The sequence below is a fragment of the Salmo salar genome, chromosome ssa11, assembly GCF_905237065.1.
Source record: "Salmo salar chromosome ssa11, Ssal_v3.1, whole genome shotgun sequence".
NCBI lineage: Eukaryota > Metazoa > Chordata > Actinopteri > Salmoniformes > Salmonidae > Salmo > Salmo salar.
The window spans coordinates 64149890-64172074 of NC_059452.1; the positions used below are offsets into that span (position 1 = coordinate 64149890).

Consider the following 22185-nt stretch of genomic DNA (forward strand, 5'->3'; position numbering starts at 1 on the left):
CCTATTGGGGCTGTAAGCAAATTGGAGTGGGTCTAGGGTGTCAGGTAGGGTGGAGGTGATATGATCCTTGACTAGTCTCTCAAAGCAATTCATGATGACGGAAGTGAGTGCTGCGGGGCAATAGTTGTTTAGCTCAGTTACCTTAGCTTTCTTGGGAACAGGAACAGTGGTGGCCCTCTTAAAGCATGTGGGAACAGCAGACTGGGATAGGTATTGATTATGTCCGTAAACACACCAGCCAGGTGGTCTGCGCATGCTCTGAGGACGCGGCTAGGGATGCCGTCTGGGCCGGCAGCCTTGCGAGGGTTAACACGTTTAAATGTTTTACTCACGTTGGCTGCGGTAAAGGAGAGCCCGCAGGTTTTAGTAGCGGGCCGTGTCGGTGGCACTGTATTGTCCTCAAAGCTAGCAAAGAAGTTGTTTAATTTGTCTGGGAGCAAGACATCAGGGTCCGCGATGGGGCTAGTTTTCTTTTTGTAGTCCGTGATTGACTGTAGAACCTGCCACATATCTCTCGTGTCTGAGCCATTGAATTGGGACTCTACTTTGTCTCTATACTGACGCTTAGCTTGTTTGATTGCCTTGCGGAGGGAATAGCTACACTGTTTGTATTCGGCCATGTTTCCGGTCGCCTTGCCCTGATTAAAAGCAGTGGTTCGCGCTTTCAGTTTTGCGCGAATTCTGCCATCAATCCACGGTTTCTGGTTGGGGAAGGTTTTAATAGTTGCCGTGGGTACAACATCACCGATGCACTTGCTAATAAACTCGCTCACTGAATCAGCGTATACATCAATGTCGACACTGTCCGAAACATATCCCAGTCCACGTGATCGAAGCAATCTTGAAGCTTGGAATCAGATTGGTTGGACCAGCGTTGAACAGACCTGAGCACAGGAGTTTCCTGTTTTTGTTTCTGTCTATAGGCTGGGAGCAACAAAATGGAGTCGTGGTCAGATTTGCCGAAAGGAGGGCGAGGGAGGGCTTTGTATGCATCGTGGAAGTTAGAGTAACAATGATCCAGAGTTTTGCCAGCCCTGGTCGCGCATTCAATATGCTGATAAAATTTAGGGAGCCTTGTTTTCAGATTAGCCTTGTTAAAATCCCCAGCTACAATAAATGTAGCCTCGGGATATGTGGTTTCCAGTTTACATAGAGTCCAATGAAGTTCTTTCAGGGCCGTCGACGTGTCTGCTTGGGGGGGATATACACCACTGTGAATATAATCGGAAGAGAATTCTCTTGGTAGATAATGCGGTCGGCATTTGATTGTAAGGAATTCTAGGTCAGGTGAACAAAAGGACTTGAGTTCCTGTATGTTGGTATGATCACACCACGACTCGTTAATCACAAGGCATACACCCCCGCCCTTCTTTTTACCAGAGAGATGTTTGTTTCTGTCGGCGCGATGCGTGAAAAAAACAGGTGGCTGTACCGACTCTGGTAACGTATCCCGAGTGAGCCATGTTTCTGTGAAACAGAGAATGTTACAATCTCTGATGTCTCTCTGGAAGGCAACCCTTGCTCAGATTTTGTCTGCCTTGTTGACCGCTCCATTTGCCCCTTCTGCGGCTCCGTTGTTTTGAGCCGCCTGCTGGGATCCGATCCATTGTCCTGGGTGGTTGACCAAACAGAGAATCTGCTTCTGGTCATAATGTTGGTAAGTTGACATTGCTCTTATATCCAATAGTTCCTCCTGGCTGTATGTAATAAGACTTAAGATTTCCTAGGGTAACAGTGTAAGAAATAATACATAAAAAACGAAATACTGCATAGTTTCCTAAGAATGTGAAGCTTGGCGGCCATCTTTTTCGGCGCCGACACATCGTAGAACAGTTCCGTATTTCACTGAAAGAATAAACGTTTTGTTTTCGAAATGAGAGTTTTCGGATTTGACCATATTAATGACCTAAAGCTCGTATTTCTGTGTTTTATTATATTATAATTAAGTCTATGATTTGATAGAGCAGTCTGACTGAGCGGTGGTAGGCAGCAGCAGGCTCGTAAGCTTTCATTCAAACAGCACTTTTCTGCATTTGCCAGCAGCTCTTAGCAATGCATGATTAGGCTTGCAATACTATAGTGCTTATAATAACATCCAATTGTCAAAGGTATGTGAAATACAAATGGTCTAAACAGAAATAGTCCTATAATTCCTATAATAACTACAGTCTATAACTTCTTAACTGGAAATATTGAAGACTCATGTTAAAAGGAACCACCAGCTTTCATACGTTCTGAGCAAGGAACGTTCTCTTTTTTACATGGTACATATTGCACTTTTACTTTCTTCTCTAACACTGTGTTTTTGCATTATTTAAACCAAATTGAACATGTTTCATTATTTATTTGAGACCAAATTGATTTTATTTATGTATTATATTAAGTTAAAATAAAAGTGTTCATTCCGTATTTATGTAATTGGCATTATTAAAAATATATTTAAAAAAAAATCATTAGATTAATCGGTATCGGCTTTTTTTGGTCCTCAAATAATCGGTACTGCCGTTGAAAATGAATGATCTGTCAACCTCTATTAGAGACACAGTATCGCTTTGCTAGCCTGGTCCCAGATAGGTTTGTGTTATCTTGCCAACAGATCTGGGTCCAGACCATCACTTTGCCAGTATTTTTGTTACAAACTTGGGGGAATCTCAATTTAGAAGCCTTACATATATAGACATCAGCGGAGGCTCCTTGGAGGAGGAAGGGGAGGACAATTTGAATTTCATGAAAATGTTAAATTGTAAAACATTTATAAAGTTAATCTTTTTAGATTAAACTATACTAAACATGTCACCAAACAATTTCATTCAACACAATATTTTGCAAAGGTCTACAGTAGCCTCAACAGCACACTGTAGGGAAGCACCAGAGGACAGCTAGCTTCCGTCTTCCTCTGGGTACATTGACTTCAATACAAAACCTAGGAGGCTCATGGTTCTCACCCCCTTCCATAGACTTACACAGTAATTATGACAACTTCCGGGGGAGATTCTCCAGCCTATCAGATCTCTTGCAGCATGAACTGATGTGTTGTCCACCTAATCAAAGTATCAGAGAATTAATCTAGTACTGAAAGCATAAGCTACAGCTAGCTAGAACTGCAGTGTATAAAATGTGGTGAGTAGTTGACTCCGAGAGAGACAATAGTTGAACAAATTCATTTTTTTCCAAAATGAAGGAGAAGCAATAGAGAAAAAAATTGATTGTCATTTTTTTTCAGTTTCACTTACTTAGCTAGCAAATGCAGCTAGCTAGTTTAGCCTACTGAAACACCCTGCTCAAACAGAGGGATGCTATGTTAACTAGCTGGCTATGACTATCCAACACAACACTGGAACCCTTCCAAGTCAAGGTAAGCTTTTGGTATTATTCATTTATTGCCACCGGGGCCCACCGGTGTAACTGCGTACTGACTGTACACTAACATTACTGCATAATTGTAGCGGGTTTACTAACGCGTTAGTTCTATTAGCTCTTTTCTCTGTATATATCAATGATGTCGCTCTTGCTGCGGGTGATTCCCTGATCCACCTCTACGCAGACAACACCATTCTGTAAACATCTGGCCCTTGTTTGGACACTGTGTTAACAAACCTCCAAACTAGCTTCAATGCCATACAACACTCCTTCTGTGGCCTCCAACTGCTCTTAAACGCTAGTAAAACTAAATGCATGCTTTTCAACCATTCGCTGCCCTCGGCCGACCGCCCGCCTAGCATCACTGCTCTGGACGGTTCTGACTTAGAATATGTGGACAACTACAAATACCTAGGTGTCTGGCTAGACTGTAAACTCTCCTTCCAGACTCATATTAAACATCTCCAATCCAAAATAAAATCTAGAATTGGCTTCCTATTTCGCAACAAAGCCTCCTTTACTCACGCCGCCAAACATACCCTCGTAAAACTGACTATCCTACCGATCCTCGACTTCGGCGATGTAATTTACAAAATATCCTCCAACACTCTACTCAGCAAACTGGATGCAGTCTATCACAGTGCCATCCGTTTTGTCACCAATATACCACCAAGCCCAATATACCACCAACCACTGCGACCTGTATGCTCTAGTCGGCTGGCCCTCGCTATCTATTCGTTGCCAAACCCACTGGCTCCAGGTCATCTATAAGTCTATGCTAGGTAAAGCTCCACCTCAGCTCACTGGTCACGATAACAACACTCACCTGTAGCACATGCTCCAGCAGGTATATCTCACTGATCATCCCCAAAGCCAACACCTCATTTGCCCGCCTTTCCTTTCAGTTCTCTGCTGCCAATGACTGGAACGAATTGCAAAATTGCTGAAGCTGGAGACTTATATTTCCCTCACTAACTTTAACCATCAGCTATCTGAGCAGCTAATCGATCTCTGCAGCTGTACATAGCTGTCACGATTCCCACCGACGGTGGCGCCCCCTCCTGCTCGGGTGGCGCTCGGCGGTCATTGTCACCGGCCTATTAGTTACCACCGATCCCCTTTTGGTTTTCCCTTTTTTTGGTTTTGGGCACCTGTGGCCAATTAGCTATTAGAGGGGGTATTTAGTTTAGCTGGGCCGTCCGTTGTTTGTGCGGGATTAATTTTGTTCATTGACGACGTGTTGTTCGTCGGCTTTACCTGGTCGCCTATTTGTATTTATTCCCTATGTTTGGGAACTTTTGTTTATTCTCCAGTGTTATTAAAAACACCACTCCCTGTGTTCGCTGCTTCCTGCGCCTCATTCCTCCTACACGACTACCGAAGCCATTACAGAATCCCGCACCACTGAAAAAGGCATGGAATCAGCGGGAGCAACGGGCACTCCTCTTCCCTCGATGGAGGAACGTGTGCTTCACCACACTACGGTCCTACACCGCATCGGATCGGCGATGGACCAGATGATGGAGAGGATGGACCGATGGGAGAGAAGTGGAATCCTCTCTCCACCTCCACCTCCTCCGATACAGCCACCTTCGCCTCCTACTCCGTCTGGCTCTGGCGCGCTTCGTTTGGCGCTCCCAAGGGAGTACGATGGGGCGGCGGCTGGGTGCCAGGGGTTTTTGCTCCAGCTTGAGCTGTACCTGGCCACCGTCAGACCTGCTCCCACAGGAGAGGAGAGCGTGAGTGCCCTCGTTTCCTGCCTGACGGGCCGGGCTCTGGAATGGGCTAATGCGGTCTGGAACAGCCCAGACTCGGCGAGGGACCACTACCCAGAGTTCACCCGCTGCTTTCGGGCCGTGTTCGACCACCCTCCAGAAGGAAGAGCGGCGGGTGAACGGCTGTTCCACCTCAGGCAGGAGACGAGGAGTGCTCAAGATTTCGCGCTGGAGTTCAGGACCTTGGCTGCTGGGGCGGGGTGGAACGACAGGGCCCTCATAGACCACTACCGCTGCAGTCTCCGGGCGGACATCCGCAGGGAGCTGGCCTGTCGGGACACAGCTCTGTCCCTGGACGAGCTGATAGACATGTCCATACGTCTCGACAATTTGCTGGCTGCCTGCGGGCGTTCGGAGAGGGTCCTGCCCGTTCCACCCCCACCTCTACCCCTATGGAGGTAGGGGGGGCCGTGCCAAGGGGCACCGGAGGAGGTGGCTCCACCTGCACCAGCTGTGGTCGGAGAGGACACACGGCCGACCGGTGCTGGAGGAGCCAGTCTGGGAGTCGAGAGGGCAGGCAGAACACTTCTCGGTCACCTCAGGTGAGTCAGCACCAGAGTCACCCAGAACCCCCTGTTGGTCACGTGTTTTTACCTGTTTTGTTTACCTATTTTTTTCCCTCTTCCCAGCATAGGGCGCTAGTCGATTCAGGCGCAGCTGGGAACTTTATGGATCGTGGACTTGCCATTAAGCTGGGCATTCCGCGGGTGCCGTTAGATTCCCCCTTCCCCGTGAACTCCCTACATAGCCGACCATTAGGGTCAGGGCTAGTCAGGGAGTCTACGGTGCCACTGGACATGGTAACGCAGGGGAATCATAAGGAACGCATTAGTTTTTTCCTTATTGATTCGCCTGCGTTTCCGGTGGTGCTGGGGGTCCCCTGGCTGGCTGGTCACAATCCCCGTATTTCGTGGAAACAGGGGGTTCTCCAGGGGTGGTCAGAGGAGTGTTCAGGGAGGTGTCTAGGAGTTTCCATAGGTGCCACATCGGTGGAAAGTCCAGACCAGGTGTCCACCGTGCGCATTCCCCCTGAATACGCCGATTTGGCGATCGCTTTTTGTAAAAAGAGGGCGACTAAATTACCACCTCATCGACAGGGGGATTGTGCGATAGATCTCCAGGTTAATGCTGCGCTTCCCAGGAGTCACGTGTACCCCTTGTCCCAGGAGGAGACGGCGGCTATGGAGACATATGTCACGGAATCCCTGGGACAGGGGTACATTCGGCCCTCCATCTCACCCGCTTCCTCAAGTTTCTTTTTTGTGAAGAAAAAGGAGGGAGGTCTGCGTCCGTGCATTGATTACCGAGGTCTAATCGCTATCACGGTGGGGTTTAGTTACCCACTACCTCTTATCGCTACGGCGGTGGAATCATTTCACGGAGCACAGTTCTTCACAAAACTGGATCTCAGGAGCGCGTATAATCTGGTGCGTATCAAGAAGGGAGACGAGTGGAAAACCGCCTTTAGTACCACATCAGGCCATTATGAGTACCTCGTCATGCCGTATGGGTTGAAAAATGCTCCATCCGTCTTTCAATCCTTTGTTGACGAAATTCTCAGGGACCTGCACGGGCAGGGCGTGATAGTCTATATCGATGACATTCTGATATATTCCGCCACCCGCTCCGCGCATGTGTCCTTGGTGCGCAAGGTGCTTGGTAGACTGCTGGAGCATGACCTATACGTTAAGGCTGAGAAGTGTGAGTTTTCCAAACGAGCCGTCTCCTTTCTGGGTTATCGCATTTCCACCACGGGGGTGGTGATGGAGTGTGACCGCGTTAAGGCCGTGCGTAATTGGCCGACTCCAACCACGGTGAAGGAGGTGCAGCGGTTCTTAGGCTTTGCCAATTACTACCGGAGGTTTATCCGGGGTTTTGGCCAGGTAGCGGCTCCCATTACCTCACTGCTGAAGGGGGGGCCGGTGCGTTTGCGATGGTCGACGGAGGTGGACGGAGCCTTCAAGAAGTTGAAGACGCTGTTCACCAACGCACCCGTGTTGGCGCACCCGGACCCGTCTTTAGCGTTCATAGTGGAGGTGGACGCATCCGAGGCTGGGGTGGGTGCCGTGCTATCACAGCGCTCGGGTACGCCATCGAAACTCCGCCCCTGCGCTTTCTTTTCGAAGAAGCTCAGTTCGGTGGAGCGTAACTACGATGTGGGGGACAGGGAGTTGCTAGCGGTGGTCAAGGCCCTGAGGGTGTGGCGGCACTGGCTTGAGGGGGCTAAGCACCCCTTTCTCATCTGGACCGACCACCGAAACCTGGAGTACATCCGGGCAGCGAGGAGACTGAATCCACGTCAGGCGAGGTGGGCCATGTTCTTCGCCCGGTTTAGGTTTACCATCTCCTATAGACCGGGTTCCCTGAATACTAAAGCCGACGCGCTGTCTCGTCTCTATGACACGGAGGACCGACCCATCGATCCAACTCCCATCATTCCAGCGTCTAGGCTGGTGGCACCAGTGGTATGGGAGGTGGACGCGGACATCGAGCGGGCATTGGTGTTGGAACCTGCGCCTGTGCAGGTGCCCGTGGGGCGCATGTATGTGCCGCTCGGTGTTCGTGATCGTTTGATTCGGTGGGCGCACACGCTACCTACTGCGGGTCATCCTGGTGAGGCGAGGACAGTGCGGAGTCTAAGGGGGAAGTACTGGTGGCCCACCTTGGCTAAGGACGTGAGGTCCTATGTCTCTTCCTGTTCGGTGTGTGCCCAGAGTAAGGCTCCTAGGCATCTACCGAGAGGGAAGTTACAGCCCCTCCCCGTTCCACAACGACCATGGTCGCACCTGTCCATTGACTTCTTGACAGATCTTCCCCCCTCTCAGGGGAACACGGCGATTCTGGTGGTTGTGGATCGGTTCTCTAAGTCCTGCCGTCTCCTCCCATTGCCCGGTCTCCCTGCGGCCCTGCAGACTGCGGAGGCCCTATTTACCCACGTCTTCCGGCACTACGGGGTGCCGGAGGACATTGTCTCTGATCGAGGTTCCCAGTTCACATCCAGGGTCTGGAGAGCGTTTATGGAGCGGCTGGGGGTCTCGGTCAGTTTGACCTCCGGTTATCACCCCGAGAGCAATGGGCAGGCGGAGAGGGTGAACCAGGAGGTGGGCAGGTTCCTGAGGTCGTATTGCCAGGACCGGCCAGGAGAGTGGGCAAGGTATATTCCCTGGGCTGAATTAGCCCAGAACTCACTTCGCCACTCCTCTACTAACATATCACCCTTTCAGTGTGTGTTAGGTTACCAGCCGGTCCTGGCACCGTGGAACCGGAGCCAGACCGAAGCTCCTGCGGTGGAGGACTGGGTCCAGCACTCCAAGGAGACCTGGAGAGCCGTCCAGGACTCACTAAAGGAGGCCAGTGCGCGGCAGAAGAGGAGTGCTGACCGCCACCGCAGTGAGGCGCCCGTGTTCGCACCGGGAGACAGGGTCTGGCTCTCGACCCGGAACCTGCCCCTCCGCGTGCCCTGCCGGAAGCTGGGGCCGCAGTGTGTGGGGCCCTTCAAAGTCCTGAGGAGGATAAACGAGGTGTGTTATCGGTTGCAACTCCCTTCCTATTACCGTATTAACCCCTCGTTTCATGTGTCTCTCCTCAGGCCGGTGGTAGCTGGTCCCCTTCAAGAGGATGAGGTGCAGGAGGTCCCTCCGCCCCCTCTGGACATCGGGGGTCCTGCAGTACCTCGTGGACTGGGAGGGGTACGGCCCGGAGGAGAGGTGCTGGGTGCCGGCGGAGGACGTCCTGGACCCATCTATGTTGAGGGATTTCCACCACCTCCGTCCGGATCGCCCTGCGCCTCGCCCTCCGGGTCGACCTCGAGGCCGGTGTCGGCGCGCTGCGGGAGCCTTGCGTCAGGAGGGGGGTACTGTCACGATTCCCACCGACGGTGGCGCCCCCTCCTGCTCGGGTGGCGGTCGTCGTCACCGGCCTATTAGCTACCACTGATCCCCTTTTGGTTTTCCCTTTTTTTGGTTTTGGGCACCTGTGGCCAATTAGCTATTAGAGGGGTATTTAGTTTAGCTGGGCCGTTGTTTGTGCGGGATACATTTTGTTCATTGACGATGTGTTGTTCGTCGGCTTTACCTGGTCGCCTATTTGTATTTATTCCCTATGTTTGGGAACTTTTGTTTATTCTCCAGTGTTATTAAAAACACCACTCCCTGTGTTCGCTGCTTCCTGTGCCTCATTCCTCCTACACGACTACCGAAGCCATTACAATAGCCCATCTGTAAATAGCCCATCCAATCTACCTATCTCATCCCCATATTGTTTTTATTTACTTTTCTGCTCTTTTGCACACCAGTATTTCTACTTGCACATCATCTACACATCTATAACTCCAGTGTTAATTTGCTAAATTGTAATTACTTCACTACTATGGCCTATTTATTGCCTTACATCCTCACGCCATTTGCACACACTGTATATAGACTTTCTTTTTTTCTATTGTGTTATTGACTGTATGCTTGTTTATTCCATGTGTAACTCTGTGTTGTTGTTTGTTGCACTGCTTTACTTTATCTTGGCCAGGCCGCAGTTGTAAATGAGAACTTGTTCTCAACTAGCTTACCTGGTTAAATAAAGGTGAAATAAAAAAATATGCCGACTTTGACGTTACTTTAATATGGTGACAACAATGTAGACTGTGTAGCGGTTTGGCTTGGAAATGTTTTTTTGACTGGTCACATACAGCTGATGTGTTGTGCATTGAAGTCCACAAGCGAAGGGACAAGGTGAGAGGAGGAGCATGCATAGAAGGAATACTGCTATGCTATGAAAGTGAACTGTGTTTTCTCGTGATCAAGGGTTTATTCATTCTGCCGAACAAAATTGGGGATGAACATACCTGAATTTGTCCAATAGAAACTCTTTTTTGCAACTGTTTGACTAATGATTACACCCTATATCAGCTAGATTCAGGCAAGAGAGTGAAAGGCGGTATTGAATGTCAGTCTGTCCGTGTGTCACTGTCTGTCACCTCAAATTTCTCCCGATCTGTGTGCACCTACGTTGTAAACTTTCATTCATAGGTTAGGTTGTAGCAACCTCATGATGGGTATAGGGTAAATTCGAGTATCTTGTAGTAGCCTAAACCTATCGCTGTTACATTGAACTGGGTGAATGGAATATGAATGAGTCATCCAATATGCTGTAATAGAAATAAGGCCATGCTCAAGGAGAACAAAAAATTGTCCTCCCTCATCTTAAATGACACTTACCTCCGCTGATAAACACATTATTTTTTTAATTTAACCTTTATTTACCTAGGCAAGTCAGTTAAGAACAAATTCTTATTTACAATGATGGCCTAGAAACAGTGGGTTAATTGCCTTGTTCAGGGACAGAACAACAGATATTTACCTTGTCAGCTCGGTGATTCCATCTAGCAACCTTTCGGTTACTGGACCAACGCTCTAACCACTAGGCTACCTGCCACCCATAATGGGATGACTGTTGCCATGAAATGCTCAGTAAGGACAGAATTTGCCTATAATGTGCACAGGGATTAGCAAGCATCTTTAACGTAATTGACACTCCAACCACCTGCTCTATCAAGATATCATCATTGGTTAATTTAAGTCACCGGGTAATTAGCTATCTGTTGACATGTGCAGTGCCGTGAAAAAGTATTTGCCCCTTTCTGATTTTCTCTTTATTTTGACACTTTATATTATTAGACCTTCAACCAAAACCAAATATTAGATAAAGGGAACCTGAGTGACCAAATAACACAACATTTTGATACTTATTTTATTGATTTAATAAACAAAGGTATTCAAAATTCAATGCCCCAGTGTGAAAAAGTAATTGCCCCCTTACACTCAATAACTGGTTGTGCCAACTTTAGCTGCAATGACTCCAACCAAACACTTCCTGTAGTTGTTGACCATTCTCTCACATTGCTGTGTAGGAATTTTGGCCCACTCTTTCATGCAGAACTACTTTCATGCTCAAAAACCCACGAGTTGCTGAACTGCTCATTTCAGGTCATGCCACAACATCTCAATGGGTTTTAGGTCTGGACTTTGACTAGGCCGTTCCAAAACTTTAAATGTTTTGCTTTTCAGCCATTCTAATGTAGAATTGATTGTGTTTTGGATCATTGTATTGCTGAATGACCCATCTCCGCTTAAGCTTCGGCTCACTGGCGGATGGCCTGACATTCTCCTGTAAAATTCTCTGATACAGAGCAGAATTCATGGTTCATTCAATGATGGCAAGTCATCCAGGTCCTGAGGAAGCAAAGCATCCCCAAACATCACACTACCACAACCATGCTTGACCATGGGTATGAGGTTCTTACTGTGGAATGCAGTTTGGTTTTCGCCAGACATAACAGGACCCATATAGTCCAAAGGCTCATTCTTGCCAAAAAGCATCTGGAAGCATCTGGATAATCTTCCACTCCTGGATGAAGGTTCTATGGACAGATGAGTCAAAAGTTGAACTTTTTGGGCGACATGGGTCCCGTTATGTCTGTCAAAAAAGCAACACATTTGAAGTTTTAAAATGGACTAGTGAAAGTCCAAACCTAAACCCTACTGGGATGTTGTGGCAGGACCTGAAACAAGCAGTTCATGCTCAAAAACCCACAAATGTCCATGCGTTAAAGCAGTTCTGCATGGAAGAGTGGGAAAAATTCCTCCACAGCGACGTGAGAGACTGATCAACAACTACAGGAAGTGTTTTGTTGCAGCTATAAGTAGCACAACCAGTGAAAGGGTGAAAGGGGAAATTGAAAGGGGAAATTGCTTTTACACACAGGGGCATTGGAAGTTGCATAACTTTGTTTATAAAATACATGAATGAATTATCAAAATGTTATTTGCTCACTCATGTTCCATTTATCTAATATTAGGTGTCATTCAGTGTCAAACATACAGTGCATTCGGAAAGTATTCAGACCCCTTGACTTTTGCACATTTTGATGATACAGCTTTATTAAAAAATAACTAATTTAAAAATAAAAAATCCTGCTCAATCTACACGCAATACCCCATAATGACAAAGCAAAAACAGGTTAAGACATTTTTGCAAATGTATAAAAAAATTATAAACTGATAACAAATTTATATAAGTATTCAGACCCTTTACTCAGTACTTTGTTGAAGCACCTTTGGCAGCGATTACTGCTTCGAGCCTTCTTGGGTATGACGCTATAAGCTTGGCACATCTCCCATTTCTTCTCTGCAGATCCTCTCAAGCACTGTCAGGTTGGATAAGGAGTGTCGCTGCACAGCTATTTTCAGGTCTTTCCAGAGATGTTAGATCGGGTTCAAGTCCGGGTTCTGGCTGGGCCACTCAAGGATATTCAGAGACTTGTCCCGAAGCCATTCCTGTGTTGTCTTGGCTGTGTGCTTAGTGTCGTTGTCCTATTGGAAGGTGAACCTTCGCCCCAGTCTGAGGTCCTAAGCACTCTGGAGCAGGTTTTCATCAAGGATCTCTCTGTACTTCATCTTTACCTCGATCCTGACTAGTCCCCCAGTCCCTGCCACTGAAAAACATCCACACAGCATGATGCTGCCACCACCATGCTTCACCGTAGGGGCGGTACCAGGTTTCCTCCAGACGTGACGCTTGGCATTCAGGCCAAAGAGTTCAATCTTGGTTTCATCAGACCAAATAATCTTGTTTCTCATGGTCTGAGAGTCTTTGGGTGCCTTTTGGCAAACTCTAAACTCTTCTTTACTGAAAAGAAGGCTTCTGTCTGGCCCCTCTACCATAAAGACCTGATTGGTTGGTTGTCCTTCTGGAAGGTTCTCCCATCTCAACAGAGGAACCTCCCTGACCAAGGCCTTTCTCCCCGATTGCTCAGATTGGCCGGGCTGCCAGCTCTAGGAAGAATCTGGGTTGTTCCAAACTTCTTCCATTTAAGAATGATGAGGCCCCTGTGTTCTTGGGGACCTTCAATGCTGCAGAAATGTTTCGGTACCCTTCCCCAGATCTGTGCCTCAACACAATCTTGTCTCGGAGCTCTACGGACTATTCCTTCGACCTCATGGCTTGGTTTTTGCTCTGACATGCACTGTCAACTGTGGGACAGGTGCACTCCAATTCAGTTTTAGAAACATCTCAAGGATGATCAATGGAAACAGGATGCACCTGAGCTCAGTTTCGAGTCTCATAGCAAAGGGTCTAAATACTTTGGTAAATAAGGTATTTGAGAAAAAAAAAATCTAAACTGTTTTCGCTTTGTCATTATGGGGTATTGTGTGTAGATTGCTGTGGAATTCTTTTTAGTTAATCAATTTTAGAATAAGGCTGTAAAGTAACAAAATGTGGAAAAAGTCAAAGGGTCTGAATACTTTCCGAAGGCACTGTATGCAAAATGAGAGAAAATCAAAGTGGGCAATATTGTTTCACGGCACTGTACTTGTGACTTACAAAGTCCCTTTTATATCTAAAGACTGTGCTCCTAGTTAACAAGGTGCTGGTAAGTTTTCCAGCTTTAGTTGTTAGCGTCCCAAAAGTGATTAGAGGAAAAGGCCATGTGCTTTAGATGTGTGATTTGTTTACCAGCTTTGTAAAAAAATGTAGTGACTTTTTAGACTCACTGAAAGGCTTGGTAATGCAATGCTGCTGTGGTGAAGTCAGAAGAATCAATAGTCCCAGACTAGGATGAGCTAGCAAACATTCAAGATCATCTTTTATTCTGAAGCTGGAGTAGAGAATTAGATGGGATGCGAGTGAGATGGGATGCATGACTCACTTCCTGAGGCTCTGAGCCTTGCCCCTGACAAGGAGCTCATCTATTGTATGTGCTATGACCTAATGGTGGAAAGCATGGATAATGTTTGTTAGTTTCCTGATCTCTTCCTCCTTTGTTGAGAGCAAATACCAAGCGTTTTAGTTTGTCTGCTTTTTATGAGGATGTCTTCTGTGTGAGCTGGTGACTGCCAAATTCTAATTTCACTGCTATCATCATAGCTGAGGCTAGCTCCTTTTGTTTTAGAAGAGGTTGGTTACTTACAGCAGTCTGACTAGACAGACCTATTGAAGCAGTAGTAGAGTCTCTTATAGCTCAATTCATTTGCTGTTCATCCCACTCTCCCTATGCTTGTCCACACCTGGTCCCCACATTCCCCCTCTCAACTGCCCCCTGGCAGCGCCTCCCTGGTCCCCCACATACGGGCGTTGACGACACCCGAGCCAACTGACAATACCGACCCTTTTTTAATTTCCTAGAATCTCTCATCTCCTCCTCCAATAGCCCAGTGTACTTGCCACTGCCAGACCCCATCGAGGCTGCCGAGTCATTGTTAGGAGACACAGGCAGGGAGCACCTGGACCATTGTTACTCTAACTTCCGCGATGCATACAAAGCCCTACCCCACCTCCTTTCGGCAAATCTGACCACAACTCTATTTTGATCCTCCCTTCCTATAGGCAGAAACTCAGGAAGTACCCGTGCTAAGGATTATTCAACGCTGGTCTAACCAATTTGGAATCCACACTCCAAGATTAGTTTTGATCACGGCAACTGGGTATATGTTCCGGGTAGCCTCAGAGAACAATATTGACGTATACGCTGATTTGGTGAGTGAGTTTATAAGGAAGTGCATTGGAGATGTTGTACCCACTGTGACTAAAACCTACTCTAACCAGAAACCATGGATAGATGGCAGCATTCGCGCAAAACTGAAAGTGTGTACCACCGCATTTAACCATGGCAAGGCGACTGGGAATATGGCAGAATTCAAACAGAGTAGTCATTCCCTCCACAAGGCAATCAAACAAGCAAAATGTCAGTATAGAGACAAAGTGGAGTCGCAATTCAACGGCTCAGAAATGAGACGTATATGACAGAGTCAACAGACAATCACGGATTACAAAAGGAAAACCAGCCACGTCGTGGACACCGACGTCTTGCTTCCAGACAAACTAAACACCTTCTTTGCCCGCTTTGAGGATAATACAGTGCCACCGACGCAGCCTGCTACCAAGAACTGTGGGCTCTCCCTCTCTGTGGCCCACGTGAGTAAGACATTTAAACGTGTTAACACTTGCAAGGCTGCCGGCCCAGACGGCATCCCTAGCCACGTCCTCAGAGCATGCACAGACCAGCTGGCTAGTGTGTTTACGGACATATTCAATCTCTCCCTATCCCAGTCTGCTGTCCCCAAATACTTCAAGATGGCCATCATTGTTCCTGTACCCAAGAATACAAAGGTAACTGAACTAAATGACTATTGCCCTGTAGCACTCACTTCTGTCATCAAGAAGTGCTTTGAGACTAGTCAAGGATCATATCACCTCCACCTTACCTGTCACCCTAGACCCACTTCAATTTGCTTACCACCCCAATAGGTCCACAGACGTTGCAAACGCCATCACACTGCCCTATCCTATCTGGACAAGAGGAATACCTATGTAAGAATGCTGTTTATTGACTATAGCTCAGCATTCAACATCATAGTACCCATAGTACCCTCCAAGCTCATCATTAAGGTCTCAACCCCGCCCTGTGCAATTGGGTCCTGGACTTCCTGACAGGCCACCCCCAGGTGGTGAAGGTAGGAAACAACATCTCCACTCCGCTGATCCTCAACACTGGGGCCTCACAAGGGTGTGTTCTCAGCCCCCTCCTGTACTAGCTGTTCACCCATGACTGCGTGGCCATGCACGCCTCCCACTCACTCATCTAGTTTGTAGATGACACAACAGTAGTAGGCGTGATTATCAACAATGACGAGACAACTTACAGGAAGAGGGTGAGGGCTCTAGGAGTGTGGTGTCAGGAAAACAACCTCTCACTCAACGTCAACAAAACAAAGGAGATGATCGTGGACTTCAGGAAACAGCAGAGGGAGCACCCCCCTATCCACATCGATGGGACAGCAGTGGAGAAGGTGGAAAGTTAAGTTCCTCGGCATACATATCACTGACAAACTGAAATTGTCCACCAACACAGTGTGGTGAAGGCGCAACAGCGCCTCTTCAACCTCAGGAGGCTGAAGAAATTTGGCTTGTCACAAACTTTTACAGGATCAGCGGAGTGGATTGAGAGCATCCTGTCAGTCTGTATCACCGCCTGGTACGGCAACTGCACCGCACACAACCGCAGGGCTCTCTAGAGGGTAGTGGGGGCCAACCGTGCTGCCCTGTTCTGAGCCAATTGTAATTTTCTGAGTTCCCTTTTTGTGGCACTTGACCACACGACTGAACAGTAATCCAGGTGTGACAAAACTAGGGCCTGTAGGACCTGCCTTGTTGATAGTGTTGTTAAGAAGGTAGAGCAGCACTTTATTATGGACAGACTTCTCCCCATCTTACCTACTGTTGTATCAATATGTTTTGACCATGACAGTTTACAATTCAGGGTTACTCCAAGCAGTTTAGTCACCTCAACTTGCTCAATTTCCACATTATTTATTACAAGATTTAGGTGAGGTTTAGGGTTTAGTGAATGATTTGTTCCAAATACAATGCTTTTAGTTTATGAAATATTTAGGAGTGCCGTGCTTGTTGAATGTCCTTCCCTATAAGCGTGCTGAAAGTCTGTAAATTTGTTTACAGTAAATTAAACTCAGCAGAAAAAGAAACGTCCCTTTTTCAGGACCCTGTCTTTAAAAGATAATTTGTGAAAATCCAAATAACTTCACAGATCTTCATTGTACAGGGTTAAAACACTGTTTCCCATGCTTGTTCAATGAACCATAAACAATTTATGAACATGCACCTGTGGAACAGTCGTTAAGACACGAACAGCTTACAGACAGTAGGCAATTAAGGTCACAGTTATGAAAACTTAGGACACTAAAGAGGCCTTTCTACTGACTCTGAAAAGCACCAAAAGAAAGATGCCCAGGGTCCCTGCTCATTTGCGTGAACGTGCCTTAGGCATGCTGCAAGGGGGTATGAGAACTGCAGATGTTGTCAGGGCAATAAATTGCCATGTCCGTACTGTGAGACGCCTAAGACTACGCTACAAGGAGACAGGACGGACAGCTGATCGTCCTCGCAGTGGCAGGCCACGTGTAAAAACACCTGCACAGGTACAGGATGGCAACAACTGCCCGAGTTACACCAGGAACGCACAATCCCTCCATCAGTGCTCAGACTGGCCGCAATAGGCTGAGAGAGGCTGGAAGGCAGGTCCTCACCAGACATCACGGGCAACAACGTCGTCTATGGGCACAAACCCACAGTCACTGGACCAGACAGGACTGGCAAGTCGCGATTTTGTCTCACTGGGGGTGATGGTCGGATTCGCGTTCATCATCGAAGGAATGAGCGTTACACCGAGGCCTGTACTCTGGAGCGGGATTGATTTGCAGGTGGAGGGTTCATCATGGTCTGGGGCGGTGTGTCAAAGCATCATCAGACTGAGCTTGTTGTCATTGCAGGCAATCTCAACGCTGTGCGTTACAGGGAGGACATCCTCCTCCCTCATGTGGTACCCTTCCTGCAGGCTCTTCCTGACATGACCCTCCAGCATGACAATGCCACCAGCCATACTGCTCGTTCTGTGTGTGATTTCCTGCAAGACAGGAATGTCAGTGTTCTGCCATGGCCAGCGAAGAGCCCATTGAGCATGTCTGGGACCTGTTGGATCGGAGGGTGAGGGCTAGGGCCATTCCCCCAGAAATGTCAGGGAACTTGCAGGTGCCTTGGTGGAAGAGTGGGGTAACATCTCACAGCAAGAACTGGCAAATCTGGTGCAGTCCATGAGGAGGAGATGCACTGCAGTACTTAATGCAGCTGGTGGCCACACCAGATACTGACTGTTACTTTTGATTTTGAACCTCCCCCCTTTGTTCAGGGACACACTATTCCATTTCTGTTAGTCACATGTCTGTGGAACTTGTTCAGTTTATGTCTCAGTTGATGAATCTTGTTATGTTCATACAAATATTTACACATGTTAAGTTTGCTGAAAATAAACGCAGTTGACAGTGAGAGGATGTTTCTTTTTGCTGAGTTTAGCATTGTTTCTGGTCAAACACAATTTTTCCCAAAAGTTTACCAAGGTTTGGTAAAAGGGTGATTGGTAGGTAGCAGAAATACTTTAGCTTCCCTCCAGGCCTGAGGGCTCACACTTTCTGGTAGGCTTAGATTGAAGATATGGCAAATAGGAGTGGCAATATCATCTGCTATTATCCTCAGTAATTTTCAATCCAAGTTGTCAGACCCCGGTGGCTTGTCATTGTTGATAGAAAGCAATTTTATTTTTTTCACTTCTTCCACACTCACTTTACGGAATTCAAAATTACAATGCTTGTCTTTTTATAATTTGATCAGTTATACTTTGATGTGTAGTGTCAGCGTTTGTTGTTGGCATGTCATGCCTACGTTTGCTAATCTTGCCAATGAAAAAATCAATAAAGTAATTGGCAATATCAGTGGGTTTTGTGATGAATGAGCCATCTGATTCAATGAATGATGGAGTTGAATTTGCCTTTTTGCCTAAAATGTCATTTAAGGTGCACCAAAGCTTTTTCTATCATTCTTTGTAGTTTATCTTTGTTTCATAGTGTAGTTTCTTCTCCTTTTATTCAGTTTAATCACATGATTTCTCAATTTGCAGTACGTTTGCCAATCGGTTGTACAGCCAGACTTATTTGCCATTATTTTTGGCTCATCCCTCTCAACAATAACTTTGTTCAGTTCCTCATCAGTCCATGGGGATTTGACAGGTTTTTTTTTGTGTGCGTGGTTATTAGTAACTGGAATAAGTACTTTCATAAATGTGTCAAGTGCAGCATCTGGTTGCTCCTCATTACACACCACAGACCAACAAATATTCTTTACATCAACAACATAGGAATCACTACAAAACTTAGACACATTTTAGGCCCAGCCTTTCAAACCTTTTCCTAGATATGGCTACTATATTGTGATCACTACATTCAATGGATTTGGGTACTGCTTTAAAGCAAATTTTTGCAGCATTAGTAAAGATGTGATAAATACATGTTGATTATTTAATTCCTGTGCTGTTTGTAACTACCCTGGTAGGTTGACTGATAAGCTGAACCAGGTTGCAGGCACAAGTTACAGTTTGAAGCTTTTTCTTGAGTGGGCAGCTTGATGAAAGCCAGTCAATATTTTAAATCACCCAGAAATATACCTCTGTTTATTCAATACATTATCAAGCATTTCACACGTTATCCAGATACTGACTGTTAGCACTTAGTGGTCTATAGCAGCTTCCCACCAGAATGGGCTGCAGGCTGGGAGGGTCCTGGGACACAGAGATGGAACAACGTGTATTGGTGGGCCCAGAGAGACTGACTTGGTGGGACAGCCACCCACGTCACTGCATTGTCTCTGCACAGGAGGGATGCTTCCTGTGTTTGACCTTCTCCTGCTGATACGAGCACAGATTAATCAGTGTCTGTGTGAGAGAATAAATGTTCTGTAAAATGAAAATCTAGTAGATTGTTTCTAGAAATGAATAAACATGGGTGAACCACAGTTTAATTCAGAGATATTGTTAGTCAGATGTCTTTCTCCATTGTGCATGCTGACCATAGCGGTCTGTCTCATTTTGTTTACAGGAGCCATTTGAGGATGGCTTCGCCAACGGGGATGAGCTGACACCGGCCGAGGAGGCCGCAGCCAAGGAGGCGGCCGAGCCTAAGGGAGCGGTCAAGTTCGGGTGGATCAAAGGGGTGCTGGTGAGTGGTCAACCGACAGACTGTTTTACCTTTTGCATCTCCTGAGAGTCCTCCTGCTTACCTTTTTGTTATTTGACACAATATGATGTTTCCCCATCAATATCCCTGCATTTCAATCTCCATCTCCCCCTCCCTTTTTATGTGTGTCTTTACTTTCTGCCGTTTCTCTTTGACCCCTGCATCTACATTGCTACTGCATCATAAGCACTTCTCTTTGTAGATATGACATTGTAGGGAATGCATTGTCCACGAGTTATTCTTGAACACAATGTTCAATGGCATGGACGGAAATCCTGACTTGGTGTACATGTATTTCAAGTCAGGATTTTGACCATAGTATATTTTTCTGCCCTCTCATTCAAAGTACAGAGAAATTCCTTCATGACCCCACAATCAGGCTAGGCCTCTTTTAGTATTAAGTTGACGTATCATTCAACTTAAGATTCCCTTGGCTGTTTAATTGTATTTTATCAGTCCTATAGCAGTCAGAGAGGAACCTCAATAATTGAGATGTGAGTCGATCACATTCTACTCAAGATTCTGTGCAACTAGCAATAAATTATTTGGTGATTAATCCTTCGTGGTCTGTCCAGGCCATAAAATGTTTCTGAGAGTCTAGTGTAAGAATCTGTCAGGGTTGTAGGAATTTGTCACACATTACATTTGTATTTATTTATTTAACCTTTATTTAACTAGGCAAGTCAGTTAAAAACAAATTCTTATTTACAATGACGGCCTACTCCGGCCAAATCCTAACCCAGATAGATGATGCTGGGCCAATAGGACCCTATAGGACTCCCAATCACGGCCGGTTGTGATACAGCCTGGAATCGAACTAGGGTCTGTAGTGACACCTCTAGCACTAAGATGCTGTGCCTGTCTAAAATGTAAAGTACTTTTAACTACATTCATGACAGCAAGTAGAAACAGTTTATTTCAAGCCATTTCTTCTTTGTTTGAAGTTTTCAGTTCTAACAGATGATGTGCAGCACAGTTAGTTCTTTCTCAGACAATCTCTGTTTCTTGTTACCCAGCTTGTATTTTGACATGTAAAAGCCTCCCTTCCTTTCACCCATCTGACTGTTTTAATAGCAGCAGAAACTTGTACCACATTTATTTAGGGCTGTGACAGTCATGGAATTGGGATGACTGTTATTGGCCAGCCAAATGACCGTGGTCACTGTAATAGTCGTTAGAATAGCATGTGTTGCCATAGAAATACAAATAATAGAACAGGTGTCCCCATTCAAGTCAATGGTGACATAATAGGTGGACTGACTGCCATTGCGAGTATACCCATAAAAGCAAAGCAGGAAGTAAAAGCAGGAAGCGTACCCATCAATATTTGCTGCATTATCTCACGTCAGATGGTGACGCTCGTCCCGCAACCGATTTGTCTTGTAGGACGTAGAACTCGTATTCAAATTTGAATATTGATCATCCACTGACTTGCCTAGTTAAATAAAGGTTATAAAAATGTTTTTAAATGCTAGCTTTCGTGCCCATAGTCAAACTTCAGAAATACTGTTCATTTGAAGCACAATATTCCTTAGCTAGATGTAAAATGGGGCGACTAAGACTTCCCCCCCACAAAAAAAATGAACAATTATTGACATTTATTGTTTTATCTTAGATCTTTGATGTCACCTAGGTAATATTTTTGGATGTTGTGGCAGTCCATTGTAGCCGGACTACGTTTGCTCAATCCCATTGTCCTTTGCGAGATACAAGACCGATCAGTGCAGGCGGAATCATACCATGGAAATGATTGCATCACAATACCAGGTGGCCACTGCGAGTGTACCCATGAGTTTACGTGTGAAATTGCCAGGGTTAGATGTTCCAAGCACATTCTATTTCTGCTGCTGCAACAGGGAGAGGGGGTGTTGCCTAGGCAACCAAAGACTTGTTTGCTACAACACCTTAATTGTTTCAGCAAGGAGCAACAAAGTTTCATCATGTTGTTAGGAGTCCATGTTACTGAAGAAACCTTCCCTGTAGCTCAGTTGGTAGAGCATGGTGTTTGCAACGCATGGTGTTTGCAATGCCAGGGTTGTGGGTTCGATTCCCACGGGGGGCCAGTACGGGAAAGAAAAAAAAAGAAAAAAATGTATGAAATTAAATTAAATGTATGCATTCACTACTGTAAGTCGCTCTGGATAAGAGCGTCTGCTAAATGACTAAAATTAAAAAAAATGTAAAATGAAACGGACTCAACCGTGCAAATGCCTGGCTGTCCTGTCTTAAGTTCGTTCCAAATAGTTTTTAAATATGGTTATGACTTTTGATTTTACTTTCATGACGATCTTCATCCATAACTTTCGGTTACACGGTAATTGTGCCACCCCACTTTTGTTCTGTATTCCAAATTCTGACTAAAAGATTCCTGGTGGGTATGATACTGATCAATGAGTTTATTATATTACTCAATTACAAGA

At 46.2% G+C, this 22185-nt stretch overlaps 1 protein-coding gene across 2 annotated transcripts in view; it reads left to right on the forward strand.

Annotated features, from left to right (window-relative positions):
* LOC106562900 (solute carrier family 12 member 2) overlaps window positions 1-22185 on the forward strand; it is a 145491-nt gene that overhangs the window by 73580 nt on the left and 49726 nt on the right. For both annotated transcript variants that reach the window (XM_014127975.2, XM_014127974.2), the window contains exon 2: window positions 19628-19747. In XM_014127975.2, the coding sequence (XP_013983450.1) occupies window positions 19628-19747 (120 nt within the window). The remainder of the gene's footprint in view (window positions 1-19627; window positions 19748-22185) is intronic.